The sequence below is a fragment of the Panthera uncia genome, chromosome E3 (genome assembly GCF_023721935.1).
Source record: "Panthera uncia isolate 11264 chromosome E3, Puncia_PCG_1.0, whole genome shotgun sequence".
Taxonomy (NCBI): domain Eukaryota; kingdom Metazoa; phylum Chordata; class Mammalia; order Carnivora; family Felidae; genus Panthera; species Panthera uncia.
The window spans coordinates 29158392-29180544 of record NC_064815.1 but is presented as its reverse complement, the minus strand read 5'-3'; the positions used below and the strand labels follow the sequence as shown (position 1 = coordinate 29180544).

The 22153-nt window shown below is 42.4% G+C and overlaps 1 protein-coding gene across 4 annotated transcripts in view; it reads left to right on the top strand.

Annotated features, from left to right (window-relative positions):
• LOC125928281 (radial spoke head 10 homolog B-like) overlaps positions 1-22153 on the top strand; it is a 60518-nt gene that overhangs the window by 7438 nt on the left and 30927 nt on the right. For 3 of the 4 annotated variants that reach the window (XM_049638912.1, XM_049638911.1, XM_049638914.1), the window contains exons 4-11: positions 1912-1980; positions 3724-3897; positions 5723-5808; positions 7201-7321; positions 15495-15671; positions 16985-17144; positions 18373-18494; positions 20368-20557. In XM_049638912.1, coding sequence (XP_049494869.1) covers positions 1912-1980; positions 3724-3897; positions 5723-5808; positions 7201-7321; positions 15495-15671; positions 16985-17144; positions 18373-18494; positions 20368-20557 — 1099 coding nt within the window. Of the gene's footprint in view, positions 1-1205; positions 1329-1911; positions 1981-3723; positions 3898-5722; positions 5809-7200; positions 7322-15494; positions 15672-16984; positions 17145-18372; positions 18495-20367; positions 20558-22153 lie in introns of those variants that run through there. The other variant, XM_049638913.1, reaches the window with a different exon arrangement.

Genomic DNA, 22153 nt, shown 5'->3' with positions numbered 1-22153 from the left:
GTAAACTTTCCGTATTTTCCTCAGACTCAAATTATTTTAATTAAAAATAATCATCTGTTGGGGCGCCTGGGTGGCTCAGTCAGTTAAGCATCTGACTTCGGCTCAGGTCATGATCTCCCGGTTCATGAGTTCAAGCCCTGAGTCAGGCTCTGTGCTGACAGCTCGGAGCCTGGAGGCTGCTTCGGATTCTGTGTCTCCCTCTCTCTCTGCCCCTCTCCCACTCGTGCTCTGTCTCTGTCTCTGTCTGTCTCTCTCTCTCAAAAATGAATAAATGTTAAAAAAAATTTGTTTTAAATAATCATCATTCAGCTCTCCTTTAAATTGCGAGAGCGGCAGACCCAGCAGAATGACTCTACTGTGGCCCCAGGCCCCGAGTCAGACCGTGGGTATGTCACATGTTTAGATCACAATCCCCTAAAGATAGACAATAAAGTCAAACATTTCATGGAACATTTGCCCTTACCATGTAGACACAGCATGATCTTTTCTAGTGTAGTTTGTTAATTAAAACACCAGTTGTTGTGACCGTAATTGATTCCATAATACAAACAACATCCGGCCTGTGGCTGGAAAGCCCTAGTTGCCCCATGGTTTTCCTCAACGCCAGCCTGTCTCCTGTGAGCCCAGGCTAACCTGGACGCCTAACAAAATGTGTCTTCTTGCTAGTGAGTTAGGGCCGTGGTTCCTGAGTGCGGTCCTGGGGACCAGCAGCATTACCTGGGTATTTTTTTTTCAAAATGCTCATTCTTGGGCAACAGCCCAGACCTGCTGATGAATTAGAATCTCCGGGGTGGGCCCAGCAATCCCCAGGTGATTTCTGAAGCATGCAAGAGTCTGAGATCCACTGAATCAGGGCACTGTTACATATTCCCCCTTCACCCACTGACTCTAACAAGGTGATTCTAAGGAACAACTAGGAGTACTCTTTTTTTTTTCTGAGTTTATTATATACTTATTTTGAGAGACACAGAGAGAGTGTGCACAAGCTGGGGAGGGGCAGAGAGAGAGAATCCCAAGCAGGTTCCGTGCTATCAGCACAGAGCCAGACGTGGGACTTGATCCCACAATCCGTGAGATCATGATCTGAGCTGAGATCTAGAGTCAGACGCTTAATGACTGAGCCCCCCCAGGCGGCCCAAACTGGGAGTACTTCTCAGCCTCGTTTTCTCTGATTACATTTAGGCATTCAGGTGTGCAAAGTTTTCAGTGACTAGTTCCTATGTGTTAACAACAAACACTAAATATAAGTGGACCCTCCTGACAACTGTATATTGTCTACATAGAGGAATATTCAGGGGGCACGGGCGCACCCATACGGATAAGTCCCAGTAAGTGGAAAACAGACGAGCGTGAAATTTACAAATGGGGTACTTTCTAACATCCAGATAACGGTTTTAACCAGGTCTACCTAGTTTAAATAATTTTTAAAAAATCCTTAAACTTTGAAATGCAAAACCAAAAGCATATGAATTCTTTTGAACTATGGAATTTTTACCTAGCTTAATTAGGAGAGGAAGACACAGACCGAACTTAAAACTCACGTTTAAGTGTCACACAGGACTGCTTCGTGTAGGTTTTGGGTGATTTGGATAAGCGTATTCATGCAGATGGACGTGGGATGGGGCGCCTGGGTGGCTCAGTCGGTTAAGCGTCCGACTTCGGCTCAGGTCGTGATCTCACGGTTCATGAGTTTGAGCCCCACATCAGGCTCTGTGCTGACAGCTCAGAGCCTGGAGCCTGATTCGGGTTCTGTGTCTCCCTCTCTTTGTGACCCTCCCCCCTCAAAAATGAATAAACAGTTTAAAAATTTTTTAAAAAAAGAAAGTGGGATAAGGCTCCATTCTGAGAACTAAAACCAGCTGTTACGTAGAATCAATGGTCCTAATGGTTTGTTGTTGTTCTGTTTTAAAGGGTATGTTTTCAGAAGGACTTATGCACGGACAAGGGACTTATGTTTGGGCCGATGGACTGAAATATGAGGTAAAGTATGTCCTGTGTTATAGTTTTACACTGTAATTAACACAATGTAACGGTCAGCTTCCCACAATCAAACATACTACTTTCACAAGAGTAATGCAGCTCACGGGTCTAAAAAAGTCCACAGATCCCAGGCGCCTGGGCGACTCAGTAGCTTAAGCATCTAACTCTTGATTTCAGCTCAGGTCACGATCTCACGGTTCGTGAGATTGAGCCCTGAGTTGGGCTCTGCGCTGACAGCTCAGAGCCTCCTTGAGATTCTGTCTCTCCCTCTCTCTCTGCCCCTCCCCTACTCTCTCTCTCTCTCAAAATAAAAAAAAAAATAAACTTAAAAAAAAAAAAGACCCCAGAACCAAAGAATACAGGTGAAAAGTAACTTGTTAACTGCACGGGACCCTCTGGCAATCGGTACCCCGTTCATCCTTACACTCTAGATGTCTCCTGGGCGGGCACAGCGCCCGTGCATTTATTTGGCCTGTCTTACTCTTCTCAAACACAAGTATAGTTTATTGTACACTCTCTTCTGTCCCTTTAGTTTTTGGAGATCACACCATAGCCGTTCATCCAGATCCACCTAGTTTTACTGGCTGCTTTTATTCTATGATGTGGGTTTCCCTTAACCCATCTTGCTGGTTTAAAGGGAATATGTATTTTTTAAATCGATTGCTAGAAGGCTGTTCTCAAACTCACAATTGCAGGGTTGCTGGTGATGGGGTTTATAAGTGGTAGTGATGACCTTTAAAACCTATGCACATATGCTCATATTCAAATAGCAGCCAGGTGAGGGAAGCAGAGACAAGTGCCGGCCAGGTGGGCAGTTCACTGGGCCTGAGAGCGGGAGACAAGCCACAGAGGTGGAGGGGCCCCTGAAGATCTGGTGGTTTGGGGCCAGCCTTTCCAGGGACATTCTTCCCCTGCAACACTCTGGCTTCTAGCCTGTGGCCCTTGGTTTATCGTCTCTGGAAGTTCGAAGGCGGGACTCCTAGGAGGCACAGACCCTCCCACGCCAGCCTAGACACGAGGGTTTATGGGTGGGATTCGGGCTGTCACAGAAGTATCTTCAGGGAGGTCAGCTGGCCTCCTGGGATCTGGCCGGCGAGCAGGCCAGGCTACCCTGTCCTCTTTTCTCCATTGGCTGGCCGCCTCCAGCCGGGTCTCCTTCCTGAGAGAGAATCTAGTGGCTCAGGGCTGTGGTGCATGCAACTGCGTGCTGCCCACTGAGCTGACGTCCTGGCCCCAAGCAAAGCGGATTCTCTGGAAGTCACCCACAGGGCGGGCGGTTGGCTGGTGTGTCTACAGAATATTTTGATGAACCACAGGCAGAAAGAAGGGTTGCCATGAGTTGATCACTAAGCCGGGCTAATCACCAGAGTCCCCTGGAGATCCCAGGGCATCGAGCCTCCTTCGAGGTGGGTTCCAAGACTCTAAAGTTCCCGAGGCCGGGATCGCAAACCACCACTGTTCCACGTCACCTGTTTGCTTCTTGGAGCCTTCTCTGCACTCAGCTTCCAGCTATTTTATCCTGCTGGTGCTTCTGCCCAGGAGAGGGCAGGTGACAGAGGACGGAGTGTGTAGAGAAGGAGGGAGGAGGGTGGAGGCTGGGGGAGGGGGGCGGATACTCCACTGTTTCCGTGGAGGAGAGACAGGAATAGTATCCAGTAGTCAAGGAGGCATCTCAGTCTGCCCATAGGAGAGGGGTCTCTCTACTGCCTTCTTTCTCTCACTCTCAGGGTCGTTTTGCCCTAGGGGGAGTTTGTGAAGAACATGCCCATGAAGCATGGCATGTACACGTGGCCGGATGGCAGCACCTATGAAGGAGAAGTGATACACGGCGTGAGGCACGGATTTGGTATGTTCGTATGTGGCACGCACCCCGTGTCCTACATCGGCCAATGGTGTCACGGCAAGAGACACGGGAAGGTGGGTGAGGCGGCCACTTGACTCCCGTCCATAGATAGGATGAACAAATAGAGGTGTGGGAGGTAGGCGGCTGTCCTACAACTATAGTCCCTTCTTGTTTATTGGCGTGAAATCCACATCACACGAAACTCACCATTTCAGACTCTGCAATTCAGCGGCATTCAGTGCATTCTCAGTGCTGTGAGACCACCACCTCTGTCTAGTCCCAGAACATTTTCATCGACTCTCCAAAGTACAGCCCAGTACCCACCAGGCAGTTATTTCCCACCCGGACCCCCCGGTGGCCACCATTCTGCTTCCTGTCTCTATGGGTTTACCTACTCTGGATGTTTCATGTGAATGGAACCCTATGTTATGTGGCCTTTTGGATCTGGCTTTTTTTTATTCAGCATCATGTTTTTGAGATCCATCCGTGTCGTAGGTACTTAATTCTTTTTTGTGGCTAATAGTCCACCACATGGATGGACCACGTTTTGTTTATCTGTTCATCCATTGATGGGCACTTGGGCTCTTTCCGTCTTTTGGCTTCTGTGAATAGCACCACTATGAACGGGTGTGTAAGGATTATTTGGGTACTTGTCTTCAGTTCTCTGGCGTATAAACCTAGGAGTGGAATATGGTAACTCGCTGTTTAACGCTTTGAGGAACCTCCCAACTGTTTTCCACAGCATCTGGCCCAATTTACATTCTCACCACTACCGCAGGTGATCCTTTTAAGCAAGGTTGCTGTTTCTGGCACTATTTGCTTTTGTATCGGATGATAAAATACCGCAGCAGTGTTTTCATAAAATGTTATAAGAAAAGAAACAGTCTACCATTATAATCATCATTCGACTCGAATATAGACAATTCTGTCCATTGGCTTCCCTTCCTTTCCCTCCCCTTGTTCAGCTCATAGTGGATCAATTCAGACTGGGGGTGGTGGCAGCTTCTAGACAACGGCCCCTGGATGGCTGCACGAAGGAACAAGCCAGCTTGGTAGTGGAGAAGAAGATAGAAAAATCACACACTCACTCACACACACACACACACACACACACACACACACACACAGAGAGAGAAATAAACCACTGAATAAAGAAGCAACCTGAGGCCATTCAGTGAAGGTCCTCATACGTGCGTGGTGACTATTCCTCAGAGGAGTCACTGAAGCAAGGTTACACCATGTTCACTTAAACTTGGAGGCAGTCTTGGGGTGCCTGGGTGGCTCAGCCGGTGAAGCATCTGACTTTGGCTCAGGTCATGATCTCATGGTTCGTGAGTCTGAGCCCCGCGTTGGGCTCTCTGCTGACGGCTCAGAGCCTGGAGCCTGTTTTGGATTCTGTGTCTCCCTCTCTCTCTGCCCCTCCCCTGCTCCTGCTCTGTCTCTGTCTGTCTCTCAAAAATAAATAAATGTTAAACTCGGAGGAAGTCAAATAAGGTGACAAATGGGTAAAACGAAAGTGGTTTGGGTACATAAAAGGGACTGGCCTTCAGTTACACAGAAGGTGCTACTACTCAGTTTAGGTAACAACACAACGGGATTGTTCAGGTACCTACTTGACTCACAGTTATCGAATATGATATATATAATATATATGATATAATGATTAGCCCTAATGTGACGCCTCATTATTAGGGAGTCATTGATTGGTGGCATCTCTTTCTTACTTGGTGGATACTTCACCATTTTCTTGATTACGAGACAGAAACATATCATGGATTAGATGTCTTGCCTTCATAGGACCTTGACTTCCACATAGTTCGGACTCCTTTAATTCATCTTTGCCTTTAATAAACATTTGCTGTATGGCTTGCTTTGTTAAAATGATATCATTTGTTTTAGGGCTCTATTTATTACAATCAAGAAGGTACCTCTTGGTACGAGGGGGACTGGGCATACAACATCCGAAACGGCTGGGGGGTAAGATGGTACGTATTACCACGGCCGCTCTGGGGGCGTGGGGGGGAGGGTGTGGGGCCCAAATGATTTTCACTTAGCTGCTTAGAGATAAGGTGCAGAGGGGCACCTGGGTGGCTCAGTTGATTAAGCGTCCAATGCTTGATTTCGGCTCGGGTCATGATCTCAAGGTTCGTGGGTTCGAGCCTCATATTGGACTCCATGCGGACAGCACAGAGCCTGCTTGGGATCCTCTCTCTCTCTCTCTTCCCCTCCCTGCTTGTTCTCTCTCTTCTCTTTCTCAAAATAAATAAACTTTGAAAAAAAAAAAAGATAAGGTGCAGAAATTTCAGAGAACACGTTTTCTATATAGGCAGGGCGGAATATTTCAATTCACCCCAATGGAATCTCCATAGTGATGAAAATATTCTACAGAAAATTTAAAGGAACGTTATATTAAGTGAGATCTAATGATACAACCATACTTTATCACATGTAGAAACTTTGTTCTCTCATTCATGGATATCTCGTATGTTTTCAGAAGACTCTTGACGTGTTTGCTTGATTTTAGATCGAGCTGATGGAGTCATATATTTTAAGGATTGAAATATTTGGGGGCGAGGAGTGCGTGGGTGGCTCAGTCAGTTAAGCATCTGACTTCATCTCAGGTCATGATCTCATGGCTCGTGGGTTCAAGCCCCACATTGGGCTCTGTGCTGACAGCTCAGAGCCAGGAGCCTGCTTTGGATTCTCATTCTCTCTCTCTCTCTCTCTCTCTCTGTCTCTCTCTGTCTCTCTCTGTCTCTCTCTCTCTCTCTGCATCTCTCCTATTTGCACTCTGTTTCTCTGTCTCTCAAAAACAAATGTTAAAAAACATTTTTTAACACACAAAAAAAAGGGAGCAAAAATGTTAACTAATCATACTACTATACGGAGTTGTTTTTAAAAGATTTAAAATCCCTGCTCTTATCCTCCTTATCACCTTAATTAAATGATCAGAGGATTTAATAAAGTGGGTTGTCTTATCCCTAAGATGATGATTTTTACCACCTGTCCATTTGAGGAGACTGTATGGGCACAAGGGTTGGATTTCTTCAAAGGTGTTTAGAGAAAAAGTTTAAAGGACAGTCTTCTTAGGGGCGCCTGGGTGACTCAGTTGGTTTAGCATCAGACTTCGGCTCGGGTCATGATCTTGAGGTTCATGAATTTGAGCCCGACGTCAGGCTCTGTGCTGACAGCTCGGAGCCCGGAGCCTGCCTCGGATTCTGTGTCTCCCTCTCTCTCTGCCCCTCCCCTGCTTGAGCTCTGTCTCTTTCTGTTTCAGAAAAATAGGTAAACATTTTAAAAAATGTAAAAGAAAATCTTCCTAAAGATAAGTGTTGTATATAAAATAACCGATTTTTTTTCATTTTTCTCGGTCCCAGTTACAAGTCTGGAAACATATATGAAGGTCAATGGGAGGACAACGTGCGTCACGGGGAAGGCAGGATGAGGTGGCTGACGACCAACGAAGAGTACACGGGGCAGTGGGAGAAGGGCGTCCAGGTACAGCGCCCATGGGTGTGACCCAAATGCACCCAGACGGGGACGCTGCTGATGCCCTGCACATGCGTCACTTGGTACATCATCCGGTCACCTGAAACTTCAGCACTGCTAAATTTAGAAACCCAAAGTATGATTTGCTGGTCCAGACCCTCTTTTTTTAGTGCCATTTTATTATTTAGGTTTCTCTAAAGGTCTTACACACGGGTGAGCAACAAAATGGTTTTTTTTAATATCTATTTTGAGAGAGAAAGAGTGTGTGAGTCGCAGGGTGAGCAGAGAAAGAGAGGGAGAGAGAGAACCCCAAGCAGCCTCCACATGGTCAGTGCAATTTGCGGGCTCGGCCCCACAAGCCATGAGATCGTGACCTGGGCCAAAACCAAGAGTCGGACCCTGAACCTACTGATTCATCTAGGCGCCCCCAAGCAAGCAGATCTCAATTCCCATGGCTCGTGTGTAGACCAAGACTATTATCTATGCCTTAGGAGCTGTGTATTTCCCGCACAGAAAAGAAAGGCTTCATACGGTTAGTTTTATATGACTTATACAAGCTTGGGTTTTCTGATAATATCTGCATGTTAATCTGGTAATTAGGGGCCTTGCTGAACTCACATAATAGTTCTGATAAGTATTTTGTAGGTTCTTTGGGATTTTTTAATATAGACAATCCCGAGCACGGGTGCAGGGGCAGACAGCCTCGCATTGGGCCTGAGCCTAGTGGGAAAGCATTCAGTCTTTCATCATGGGCGATGTTTGCTGTGGGTTTTTCAGGGATGCTCTTTATCAGGAAGAGCCATCAGTTATTAGGAGGAAGCGCTCTAATTCTTCATTTGCTTACAGTTTTTATCATGAATGGATGTGAAGTTTGTCCAGGGCTTTTCTGCCTCCAGTGGGAGGATCTGTGTGGTTTTTCTTCTCTAGTCTGTTGATCATGTTGAATTACATTGATTTATTTTCTTAAAAAAATTATTTTACTCTTATTTTACTATTAAACTAAAATTATTAAGTTGTTAATTTTAATTCCAGTTAACGTACAGTATTGTATTAGTTTCAGGTGTGCAATTTAGTGATTCAACACTTGTATACATCACCCTGTGCTCATCATGACAAGTGCCTTCATCCCAGCGCCTGTTTCTTCCACCCTCCTGCCCACCTCCCCTCTGGCAACTATCACTTTGTTCTCTGTAGTTAAGAGTCTGTTTCCTGCCTCGACTCTCTCTGGCTCTCTCTCCGTTTTTTTCCCTTTTCTTGTTTTGCTTCTTAACTTTGCTTGTATTTGTCTTTCTCTGACTCATTTTGTTTAGCATTAGCGTCTCTAGCTCCATCCATGTCGTTGCAAATGGCCACATAATCTTTGCGATGGCTGAGTAATATTCCATTGTGCGTGTGTGTGTGTGTGTGTGTGTGTGTGCGCTCGCACGTGTGCATGTACCACATCTTCTTTACCCATTCATCAGTCAGTGGACACAGCTCCTTCCATATCTGGGCTGTTGAAAATAATGCTGCTATAAATATGGGGGTGCATGTATCTCTCAATTAGTGTTTTTCTATTCTTTGGGTAAATAGTAGTGTGATTGCTGGATTCTAAGATAGTTCTATTTTCAGTGTTTTGAGGAACCTCCATACTGTTCTCCACAGTGCCTGCACCCGTTTGCATTCCCACCAACAGTGCAAGAGGGTTCCCTTTTCTCCGCATCCTCACCAACACCTGTTGTTTCTTGTGGTGTCGATTTTAGCCATTCTGACAGGTGTGAGGTGATACCTCATCCTAGTTTTGATTTGCATTTCCCTGACGATGAGTGGTCGCGAGTATCTTTTCACGTGTCTCTTGGCCATCTGTATATCTTCTTTGGAGAAATGTCTGTTCGTGTCTTTTGCCCATTTTTTAATTGGATTGTTTTTTGGGTGTTGAGATTTCTGAGTTCTGTATATATTTTGGATTCTAGCCCTTTATTGGATATGTTATTTGCAGGCATCTTCTGCCATTCCGTTGATTGCGTTTTGGTTTTGTTGATCGTTTCCTTCACTGTGCAGAAGCTTTTTGTCTTGATGAGGTCCCAACAGTTTATTTTTGCTTTTGTTTCTCTTGCTTCAGGAGACAGATCTAGAAAAAAACTGCTACAGCCGATGTCAGAGAAATTGCTGCATATGCTCTTTTCTAGGATTTTTATGGTTTCAGTTCTCACGTTTAGGTCCTTAGTCCATTTTGAATTTTTTTCTCTATATAGTGTAAGAAAGTGGTCAAGTTTCATTCTTTTGTATGTGCCTCTCCAGTTTTCCCATTAGCATATGTTGAAAGGACAGTCTTTTCTTTAAAAATAGTTATTTTTTTAAGTTTATTTTTTGAGACAGCACAAGTGGGGAAGGGGGAGAGAGAGAGAGAGAGAGAGAATGAGAGAGAGAATGAGAGTATGTCAAGCAGGCTCCATGCTGCCAGGGCAGAGCCCAATATGGGACTCAGACTCAGGAAACTGTGAGATCATGACCTGAGCTGAAACCGAGTCGGGTGCTTAACAAACTGAGCCACCCAGGTGCCCCTGTGTTGTTGTTGTTGTTGTTGTTGTTGTTTTTTAGTTTTTTTATTTCTTTTGAGAGAGACAGAATGTGAGCAGGAGAGGGGCAGAAGGACAGGGAGACATCCAAGCAGGCTCTGTGCATGGTTGGCACAGAGCCCGATGCAGAGCTCGAACTCACGAAACTGTGAGATCATACCTGAGCTGAAATCAAGAGTTGGACACTCAACTGACTAAGCCACCCAGGTGCCCTGAGACTGTCTTTTTCCCATTGGATACTCTTTCCTGCTTTGTCGAAGATCAATTGCCCATATAATTGTGGTTTTATTTCTGGATTTTCTATTCTGTTCTATTGATTTATGTGTCTATTTTTGTGCCGATACCATACTGTTTTAATTACTACAGCTTTATAATAGAACTTGAAGTCCAGAATCATGACGCCTCCAGTTTTGCTTTTCTTTTTCAAGATTGCTTTGGCTATTTGGGATCTTTTGTGGTTCCATACAGATTTTAGGATTGTTTTTTTCTAATTCTGTGAGAAAAGCTGATGATACTTTGATAGAGTTTGTGTTAAATCTGTGGATTGCTGTGGGTAGTATAGACATTTTAACAGTATTTGTTCTTCTAATCCATGAGTATGGAGTGTCTTTTCATTTCTTTGTGTCTTCTTCAGTTTCTTTCATCAGTGTTTTATAGTTTTCAGAGTATAGGTCTTTCACCTTTTTGATTAGTTTCATTCCTAGGTATCTTATTATTTTTGGGTGCAATTGTAAATGGGTTTTCTTAGTTTCTGTTTCTGCTGTTTCCTTATTGATCTATAGAAATCCAACAGATTTCTGTATGTTGCTTTTGTATCCTGTAACCTTACCGGATTCATTGTTCAGTTCTAGTAGTATTTTGGTGGATTCTTACAGGTTTTCTATACTGAATATCATGTCATCTGCAAATAGTGAAAGTTTGGCTTCTTCTTTGCTGATTCGGGTGCCTTTTATTTCTTTTTGTTGTCTGATTGCTGTGAGTAGGACTTCTAGTACTATGTTGAATAACAATGGCGAGAATGGATATTTTTTTGTCTTGCTCCTGATCATATTGGAAAAGCTCTCAGTTTTTCCCCATTGAAGATGGTATTAGCTGTGGGTTTTTCATATGTGGCCTTTATTACATTGGGGTATGTTCTAAATCTCCTTTGTTGAGGGTGTTTATCATTGAATGGATGTTGTACTTTGTCAAATGCCTTTTCTGCCTCTATTGAAATGATCATGTGGTTCTTGTCCTTTCTCCTATCGATGTGATGTGTCACATTGATTGATTAGTGAATATTGAACCACCCTCATAACCCAGGAATAAATGCCACTTGATTGTGGTGAATGATTTTTTTAATGTATTGTTGGATTTGGTTTGCTAGTGTTTTATTAAGAATTTTTGCATCCATGTTCCTCAGGGATACTGGCCTGTGGTTCTCTCTTTTTTTTAACTTTTATTTTTTATTTTAGAGGGGGAGGGGATGGGCAGAGGGGGAGAGAGAGAGAAAGAGAGACAGAGAGAGAATATGAATATGAATGAATGAATCTTAAGCAGGTTCCATGCTAAGAATGGAGCCCAGTACGGACCTCAATCCCACTACCCTGGGATCGTGACCTGAGCCGAAATCAGGAGCCAGATGCAACTGACTGAGCCACCCAGGCACCCCTCTGGTTCTCTTTGTTAGTGGATGTTTTATCTGGTTTTGGTATTAGGGTAATACTGGCCTCATAGAATTAATTTGGAAGTTTTCCTTTTCTATGTTTTGGAATAGTTTAAGAAGAATAGGCATTAACTCTTCTTTAAATGTTTGGTAGAATCTGGTCCTGGACTTCTGTTTGTTGGGAGGTTGTTTTTTTTTATTATTATTATTACTGAGTCAATTTCTTTGCTGGTTATTGGTCTATTCAAATGTTCTATTTCCTCCTATTTTGGTTTTGATAGTTTATATGTTTCTAGGAATGTATCCATTTCTTCCAGGTTGTTCCACTTCGTTAGCCTATAGTTTTTCATAACATTCTCTTAGGATTGTTCATATTTTTGAGGTGTTGGTTGTTATTTCTCCTCTCTCATTTGTGATTTTATTTGTTTGAGGCTTTTCTCTTTTTTTCTTGGTAATTCTGGCTGGAAGTTTATCAATTTTGTTGATTGTTTTTCAAAGAACTAGCTCCTGGTTTCATTGATCTGTTCTATTATTATTTTTAGTTTCTATATAATTTACTTTTGCTCTAACCTTTATCATTTCCTTCCTTCTGCTGTTTTTAAGTTTTGTCTGTTGTTCTTTTTCTAGCTCCTTTAGGTGCAAATTTAGGTTGTTTATTTGAGATTTTTCTGGCTTCTTGAGGTAGGCCTATATTGCTGTATACTTTCTTCTTAGGTCTGCTTTTGCTGCATCCCAAAGGTTTTGAGCCATCGTGTTTTCATTTTCATTTATTTCCATGTACTTTTTAATTTCTTCTTTGAGTTACTGGTTAACCCATTCATGCTTCAGTAGGATGTTCTTTAACTTCCATGTATTTGTGGTCTTTCCAAATTTTTTTCTTGGGGTTGACTTCTAGTTTCATAACATTGTGGTCATATGCATGGTATGATTTCAATCTTCTTGAATTTGTTGAGGTTTGTTTTGTGGGTTAATACATGATCCATTCTGGAGAATGTTCCATGTGCACTCAAATGAGTATTCTACTGTTTTAGAATGGAATATTCTGAATGTATCTGTTAAGTCCATCTTGTTCAGCATGTCATTCAAAGCCATTATTTCCTTGTTGATTCTGTTTAGATGATCTGTCCATTGATGTCAGTGGGGTGTTAAAGTCCCTTGCTATTGTATTATTATCAATTAGTTCCTTTATGTTTGTTATTAACTGTTTTATGTATTTGGGTGTTTTCATGTTGGGTGCATAAATATTTACAATTGTTAGATCTTGTTGGATTGTCCTCTTTATGATGATACAGTGTCCTCCTTTGTCTTTTGCTACAGTCTTTGTTTTATTTTTATTTTTTTAAGTGTTTGTATTTTTGAGAGAGAGAGAGAGCAGGGAAGGGGCAGAGAGAGAGGGAGACACAGAATCCAAAGAAGGCTCCATGTCCTAAGCTGTCAGCACAGAGCCTGATGTGGGGCTCAGACTCACAAGCTGTGAGATCATGACCTGAGCAGAAGTCAGATGCTTAACCGACTAAGCCACCCAGGTGCCCCCACAGTCTTTTTTTTTTAAGTCTATTTTATCTGATGTAAGTATTGTTACTCTGGCTTTCTTTTGCCATCAATTTGCGTGATAGATGTTTCTCCATCCCCTCACTTTCAATACATTGATTGATTTTCAGATGTTGAATGAACCTTGTATTCCAGTGATATCACCCTGACGTGACCATGATTATATTATCCTTTTTATATGTTGCTAGATTCAATGTCCTAATACTTTGTTGAAAATTTTTGCGTCTATGATCATGAGAGATTTTGATCTTTAGTATTCTTTCCCTTTAATATCTTTGCCAGATTTTAGTAACCAGGGTAATGTTGCCACATAAAATGAGTTGGAAAGTGTTCTCTTTAATTTCCTGAGTTTGTAGAATTGGTATTCTCTCTTCTGGAGCCATTTACCTGAAGATGCCAGTGAAGATTTCTGGGACTGGAGCTATCTTTGTGACAAGAGTAACAATAAGTTAACTCTATATTAACTATAAAATAACACTTAAAAAATAGATAATGCACTATTCAGGTTATCTGTTTCTTCTTGAGTAAATTTTGGAAGTTTGTGTTATTGAAGGAATTTGTCCATTTCATAGAAATTTATTAGCATATGGCTGTGCATAATATTCTCTTGTTATTCTTTTAATCCATATTATAGGAGATCTATAGTGGTTCCCTGTTTCTTCTGGTATCAGTACTTTGTGTTTTCTCTTTTTTCTTCAGTCCTGGCTAGAGATGTAGCCATGTCATGAAAATTCTGTAAGAGCCAGTTTTAGTGCTATTTATTTTCTCTTGATGGTTTTGAGTTTTTAATTTGATACCTGCTCTTTGTTATTATTTTCCTTCTACGTGCTTCAGGTTTACTATGCTCTTCTCCTTGAGTTGTAGTATGGAAGTTTTATTGATTTGAGACATTTCTTCTTTTCTAATACAAACATTTAATACTAAAATTTTTTCTCCTAACACTGCTTTATCTGTATTCCATTAATTCTGATATGCTTTTAACTTTTGTTCAGTTCAAATATTTTCTAATTTCCCTATGACTTCCTCTTTTGAATATAAATTATTTTGATGTATATTGCTTAATTTCCAAATGTTTGGAGACTTTTTCCAGATTTCTTTCTGTTGTTGATTTTTTGTTTAATTCCATTGTGATCAGAGAACATACTTTGTGTTCTTTACACACTTATTACATTTCTTTTAAATACGTTGTGGTTTATTTTATGGCCCAGAATATGGTCTTTTTCAGTGAATGTTATGTGCATTTCTGCTTTTGTTGAATGGAGTATTCTGTGGATGCCAATTAGATCAAGTTGGTTGGTAGTGTTGTTCTTTATCACATTTCTTCTATAGCACATTACTCTTTTCTGTCTACTTTTTCTACCCATTTCTCAGAGGAGAGTGTTGAAGTGTCCAAATATAATTGTAGATTTGTCTATTTCTTCCAAATCTATCAATTTTTGTTTTATATATTTTAAGGCTCTGTTGTTACATGTAGGATTGTTATGTCTTCTTGGTGAGTTGACCCTTTTTATCATTTGTAATGTCCCTCTTTAGCCCTGATAATTTCTATTCCTCTGAAGTCTTTTCTGATAGCAATAAAGCTACCCCAGGTTTCTTTTTAGTTTTTAATTGTGGTAAAACACACAGAACACAAAATTTACCATCTTCACCATTCTTAAGTGTCCAATTCAGGGGCATTAAGCACATTCACACTGTTGTGAATCACCTCCATCCATCTCCAGAACTCTTCATCTTCCCAAACTGAGACTCTGTCCCCATTAAACACTCACTCCCCGTAACCCCTTCCCCCACCCCCACCACTGGCTTATATCACTTAGCATAATGTCTTCAACAGACACAATGGGATGAATGAATAAACAAATGGATGATGATATAAACATACAATGGAATATAATTTAGTCTTTAAAAGGCAGGACATTCTGTGAGGTGCCTGGGTGGCTCAGTCGGTTAAGCGTCTGACTTCGGCTCAGGTCATGATCTCGCTGTTCGCGGGTTCGAGCCCTACGTCGGGCTCTGTGCTGACAGCTCGGAGCCTGGAGCCTGCTTCGGATTCTGTGTCTCCTTCTCTCTCTGCCCCTCCCCTGCTCGCACTCTGTCTCTCAAAAAGAAATAAATGCAAATTAAAAAAATTTTTTAAAAGAAGGACATTCTGATGCATACTATTAGATGGATGAAACTTGAAGACATTATGCTTAAGTGAAATAAGCCAGTTGCAAAAGGACAAATACTATATAATTCCACTTATATGAGGTACCTAAAGGAGTCAGATTCAAAGGGACCAAAAATAGATGGTGGGTGACAGAGGCAGGGGATTCTTTGTCCGTTCAAATGAATTATTGTTATGATCTATTATCTGAATTTTAAATGGATTCAGGTAAAAAGAGAAAATATTTTGAGCATTCCTCATGGAAATTTGCTTTCTTTTCAGAATGGCTTTGGAACACATTCATGGTTTCTAAAGAGAATCCCCAACTCCCAGTACCCTTTGAGAAATGAATACATAGGAGAGTTTGTAAATGGATATCGTCATGGCCATGGAAAATTTTACTATGCCAGTGGAGCCATGTATGAGGGACAATGGGTCTCCAATAAAAAACACGGCATGGTGAGTGCAGATGTGTGAAGAGTACATTTTAAAGAGTTTGTAAAGCAACTAAAATACAGTACAAGGAGTGTCATTCTCTGGTAAAGTGCATCAACCATTTTTGCATAGGATAACCTACTGTCTTATTAAGATAACTATACAAATTTTAAAATAATTTCCAACATATCATCAATATCTAAAAGTGTGTTTAGAAGTTATTTAGTTGGTTTATGTTATGTACATGTGTGTGTGTGAGGGTGGTTTTGGTCACAAGTAATGGAATATCTAGCTTAATAATCTGTAAGTGTTAAGGAATGAGTGGATTTGGGGGCACCTGGGGGGCTCAGTCAGTTAAGCGTCCGACTCTTGGTTTCGGCTCGGGTCATGATCTCACGGTTCGTGGCATTGAGCTCTACCTCGGGCTCTGCGCTGATGGTGTGGAGCCTGCTTGGGATTCTCTCTCTCCCTCTCCCCCTCCCCCATGCTCATGCGCGCTCTCTCTCTCTTTCAAAATAAATATATTTTTTTAAAAAAGAAGTGGGTTGCAAGGTTGCTTTGATCCAGCAACTCAGCGATGTTGAGGGTGTTCTTCCTCTCCCCAGGAGACGTCTCCTGCCATGCTGTCAGCTTCACTCTTATGCTGCCCCTCCCTCATGACCATAAGTTGCTGTGGCTCCAGTCTTCATATCCACATACACACTAAGTAGAAGGAGAGAAGAAACTCTTTCCCAGGAAGCTTTCCACAGATGTCTTTAGTTTGGTTGAGCTGACTTGGGTCATGTGCTTACCTCTCAATCAGACTGACTATTGGCCTGGGTTGGACAGATCCCAGGAGAGCCCCTCTTTGGTGATAGGCACTCTGCTGGTCACTAGCATGGTTTGATAAGATACCTTCTGTGACCTAGGGGTAATTGGAGAGAGCTTGTGGGACAGATGGGAAAGGAAGAGAAGGAAGAGAGAGGACTTACAGTAATGTGAGACTCTAGGAGCCTGATTCTATGTGGGCTAAGTACATATTAAAAAAAAAGTTTTTTTAATATTTATTTATTTTTGAAAGAGAGAGTGTGAGAGGGGGAGGGGCAGAGAGAAAGGGAGACACAGAATCCGAAGCAGGCTCCAGGCTCTGAGCTGTCAACACAGAGCCTGACGTGGGGCTCGAACCCACAGACCACGAGATCATGACCTGAGCTGAAGTCAGAAGCTGACTGGGCCATCCAGGCACCCTGGGCTAAGGGTATATCTTAAAAACAAACAAAAAAACTCCAAACCTTTGAAAAAGATACAGACGCACATTACCAGTGGTTTTCCTGAACTGTCAATCTCTCTGTCTGCAGGGCCGATTAACGTTCAAGAATGGGCGTGTGTATGATGGCCCATTTTCCAACGACCACATAGTGGAGTTTCCAAATCTTGAAGCTGAGTTCTTAAGTCACCTGGATGGGTCTTCAGAATCTTCCTTCAAGAGCTGGTGCCAGGGATCCTCCATCAGTGCTGGTAGGGGTGTTCTCCTGTCAGCTGCACACAAATTAACCTGTATTATCTACGGAATCCACTCATCGAAATACACCCACTACTTTAGAAAACAAGTTTCGGGGCGCCTGGGTGGCTCAGTCGGTTGAGCGTCCGACTTCAGCTCAGGTCATGATCTCACGGTCCGTGAGTTTGAGCCCCGTGTTGGGCTCTGTGCCGACAGCTCAGAGCCTGGAGCCTCCTTCAGATTCTGTGTCTCCCTCTCTCTCTGCCCCTCCCCCGTTCATTGCCCTGCCCCTCTCTGTCTCAAAAACTAAATAAATATTAAAAAAAAAATTAAAAAAAAAAAAGAAAGAAAACAGAAGTTTCCTGAGAGAAACTGCTTTCTTTAAAAAAATTTTTTGGGGGGCGCCTGGGTGGCTCAGTTGGTTAAGCGGCCGACTTCAGCTCAGGTCATGATCTCACGGTCCGTGAGTTTGAGCCCCGAGTCAGGCTCTGTGCTGACAGCTCAGAGCCTGGAGCCTGCTTCGGATTCTGTGTCTCCCTCTCTCTCTGACCCTCCCCCTTTCATGCTGTCTCTCCCTGTCTCAAAAATAAATAAACGTTAAAAATTTTTTTTAAGTATTTTTTTTACATTTATTTATTTTTGAGAGACAGAGAGAGACAGAGTGTGAGCAGGGGAGAGACAGAGAGAGGAGACACAGAATCCCAAGCAGGCACCAGGCTCTGAGTTGTCAGCACAGAGCCTAACACGGGGCTCAAACCCATGAACCATGAGATCATGACCTGAACTGAAGTCAGATGCTCAACCGACTGAGCCACCCAGACACCCCAAAACTGTTTTCTTAATAGGTTTTTTGAATACTCTTGTATCCTACTTTGATGGAAAATCTTTTTTTTTTTTTTTTTTTTTAATTTTCGAGAGAGCAGATGTGTGAGTAGGGGAGAGGGGCAGAAGGAGAGAGAATATTAAGCAGGCTCCACACTCAGTGTGGAGCCTGACACAGGGCTCGATCCCATGACCCTGAGATCATGACCTGAGCCGAAATCAAGAGTTGGATGCTCAATTGACTGACGCACCCAGGTGCCCTGGTGGAAAATCATTTTGACATAACATTGAAAAAAATTTTTTTAACTTCCAAAATCATTTTATTTTTTCCCAAAAGCATTTTAATTTACTAGTTGAAATAACATTGAAAATTTTTAACCTTGGTTTTCACAATTATCCCCTCTGTCTGCCTTTATTTGCTAGAAATTATCAGAAAGCTTGATGGCAGTGAAAGTAATTCTGTGTTAGGGTCGAGCATTGAGCTGAATCTAAGTTTTTTGCTGAATATGTACCCCAAGGAACACCAAGCAGAGGAAAAGAAGCAGGTAAAAGCCTTTTGTATTGTTATGCATTTACGTTTTAGGCTTAAATATTGATAGTCTCCAGAGTCTTGGAAACATACAGCTGACGGTGGATCTCCTGTGTCAAGTGTCTTTTACAGGCCTGATAGATGCTTCATGTACCGTCCCATTTAATTTGCACGGCAAACTTAGCGAACAGGCTTTGTGAGAAAACAGAAGGCCAGATAGAGGGACTCAGCGAGTTAACTACTGCCTCAGAGCCCACAAGGCTAAAGTTAACCCTCACCCCCAGCTTGGTCTGAAGGCCAAGGCTGTGGCCACCCCACTCCACAGGACATGAATTCTGCTGTGCGTCATTATGGGCTGCTGGGATTCAAAAGAACTCGAAACCCTTAGAAATCATTACAACTCTAGAAATCCACAGAGCCAGAGAAAATTCTGTGTTCCCAGACCTCATTTGATTAACATCTGGAAAATCACATCCACCAAATGACACGTTAGCATCGTGATTCCTGCTTTGGCTGGGGCTTGGTGTGAGTCTTCCGTGAAACCATGGATGAAGATGTTTGCAACACGCGCACCACTGGTGCCTCGAAATTGCAAGGCGTCCTTGCCCCTTTGCCCTGCCTCGTTCTGGCCTCCTCTGGTCCCGGTTCTGTGGGTCTCAAAGTGGTGACTGTCCACTCCCATCCTCCTTTCTTCTCCCGGCCAGCGTCGTAATTCGGTCTCCTGGTATTACTCGCTTCATCTGCTGTCAGATTGTCATCAAAAACAAGAACTTCTGTGACTTTCTCGAGTTACAAAAATGGTACACAACACCTGTAAAAAATTTAGAAAATGCAGATAAGAAAAAATAAAACAGAATCTTCACCCAGACAAATGTGGTGACCACTTTTCCAGTTTTGTTCTGAGCAAACATAACTAGAATTGGGAGAATTCTGCTCCTATAATGTCTGCTCATGTGTATTTAATAATAGCCATTCAATGTTCTCCTACAATATCATTTTTAGATGAATAAACATCCATTGATACACCCAAAAAGGAGAGATTTTCTTATATTATTTTTTTGTGTTTTATGTACATATCATTCACTTTCCACTTTGGAGTTCTTTCCATGTCAACACAGGTAGGTCTTTTAAAAATTACAGATTTGGGGTTGCCTGGGTGGCTTAGTCACTTAAGCTCCCGACTTCAACTCAGGTCATGATCTCACAATCTGTGAGTTCAAGCCCCACATCAGGTTCTGTGCTGACAGCTCAGAGCCTGGAGCCTGCTTTGGATTCTGTATCTCCCTCTCTCTCTCTGCCCCTCCCTTGCTCATACTCTGTCTCTGTCTCTCTCTCAAAAATAAGTAAACATTAATTGAAAAAAATATGGATTTAAAATCTATCTTACCTCATAATTACAAAAGAAATATAGGGTCTAGAAAGTGAAAAAAATCTGTAACTCGGTTCTTAGAAATGCCTTCAAAAGTGTTTTCTTATAGTTTTTTTGTTTTTTTTTTTTCTTAATTTTAGAGAGTGTGAGCGGGGGAGAGGGGTTGGAAGGAGAGGGAGGGAGAGAATCTTAGGCTCCCCGCCCAGCGTAGATTGCCAATGGGGCTTGAACCCAAAGCCACGAGATCATGACCTGAGCCAAAACCAAGACTTGGACACTTAACTGACTGAGCCACCCGGTCTCTCCTGATAACAGCACATTTTTTAATGTTATTCAGAAATTGCATTTTATTGACCTGGGGATGAGCAGGGAAAATACAACATTTGCTGAGCCCTCATAGTGGTCAATGGTAAATGCTATTACTTCACTTGTATTATCTCATTTAATTTATAAAGCAGGTGTTGTCTCTCTTTTGTTCTTATTAGGTAAGATTAAGACGTGCATGGCTTTCTCTTTGTAGGTGGAATATGCTGTCTTAAGAAATATTACAGAATTAAGAAGAATCTATAGCTTCTACAGCAGCCTAGGATGTGATCGCTCTCTGGATAACACCTTTCTGATGACAAAGCTTCACTTCTGGAGGTTTCTAAAAGATTGCAAATTTCATCACCATAATATAACTCTTGCTGATATGGACAGGGTATTAAGCGGTGAGTGTCCCGGTCCTTCAGGTCTTTTGGGTTAAAGATTGGTGTGACATGTCACCGTGAAACCAGTCAGGAAATGTGGAGGGAGTGACAAAGGCAAATCCCGGGAGAGACGTTCCAGAAATCAACACACCATCTTCTCAAGGTGCTTAAAATGTACCTGAGACACTCTCGTGAAATAATGGCAACGGTAAAAGACCATCTACAGCAGGGCCTGTGAGCCAAGGCCAGCCCCCTGCCTGTTCTTATAAATAAAGTTTTATTGGAACACAGCCATGTCCATTTCCTCATGCATTGTCTGTGGCTGTTTTTGCTCTGTCATGTCAGAACTGAGGGGTTGTGGCCCACAAAACCTAAAGATATTTACCGTGTGGCTCTTGGCAGAAAAGTTTGCCTGCCTCTGATCTATATCTATTGGGTTAAAACAACCCAATAAATTGTGAGGTCTGAAGCAGAGAGGATCAGGGAGGGCCAGTAGCCGAGAAAACACTGGACGTGGGCTTGGGCTTGATTTCAAATTAGAAAGTTCATGGCAATAGATTTAACAACTTTGAAGGTTCTGTTCCTTTCAGCCGGATTCTGGGAAGCAGGCCTTGACAACCTCAAATTATCTACTAGGAAAACAAAATATCAGGACTGACACTTATTTACTTGAAATGTAAGTGTCGGACACAGATTTTGAGTCCATTTAGAGTCAGAGTCACCATTAGAATCAAATGTGGCTCCGACCACGCCAAACTCCGAAAGACACTCGGACAAGGTCTCTTGCAACTTTCCTGATAAGTGACTAGGTCTTTCGTGCGGTACTTAAGTTTTAGGTGGGTGTGTTTACGCTGTTCGTAGTATTCACTACGAGAAAAGGTACTCTGTCACACTCACTTCTTTGACTTGTATACCAGGAGCAAATAAAATAGAAGGTTTTAGAAAATACGAGGCGTCAAGAATGCAGTCTTGACATTTGCAACCAACGCGGATGGACCTTGAGGGTGTTATGCTAAGTGAAATAAGAGACAAATAGCATAGGATCTTGCTTGTATGTTAAACCTAAAAAAACAAAGAAGGGGCACCTGGGTGGCCCAGTGGTTTAAGCATCCACCTCTTGATTCCGGGTCAGGTCATGATCTCATGGTTCGTGGGACCGAGTTCCTTGGGCTCTGTGCGGACAGCTCAGATCTGGCTTGGGATTCTCCCTCTCCCTCTCTCTCTCTCTGCTCCTCTTCCACTTGAAGCTCTCTCAAAGTAAATAATGAAATATTAAAAATAATTAAATAAAAATTAAAGAACACAGAAACAAGCTCACAGATACAGAGAACAGAGTAGTGGTTGCCAGAGGGGAGGGATCGAAGAGATGGGTGAAGGGGGTCAAAAGGTATAAACTTCCAGCTACAAAATAAGTCATGGGGATGTAACGTGCGGCATGGTGACTATAGTTAAAAATACGGTTATTTAAAAGTTGCTAAGAAGGTCAATCTTAAAAGTCCTCACCGCCAGAATAAAGGAGAAATTTTTGTAACTACGTAGGCGAAGGGTGTCAACCAGTCTTACTGTGGCGGTCATGTTGCAGCACCTAGTGAATGGCGTCGTACACGGGAAACTAAT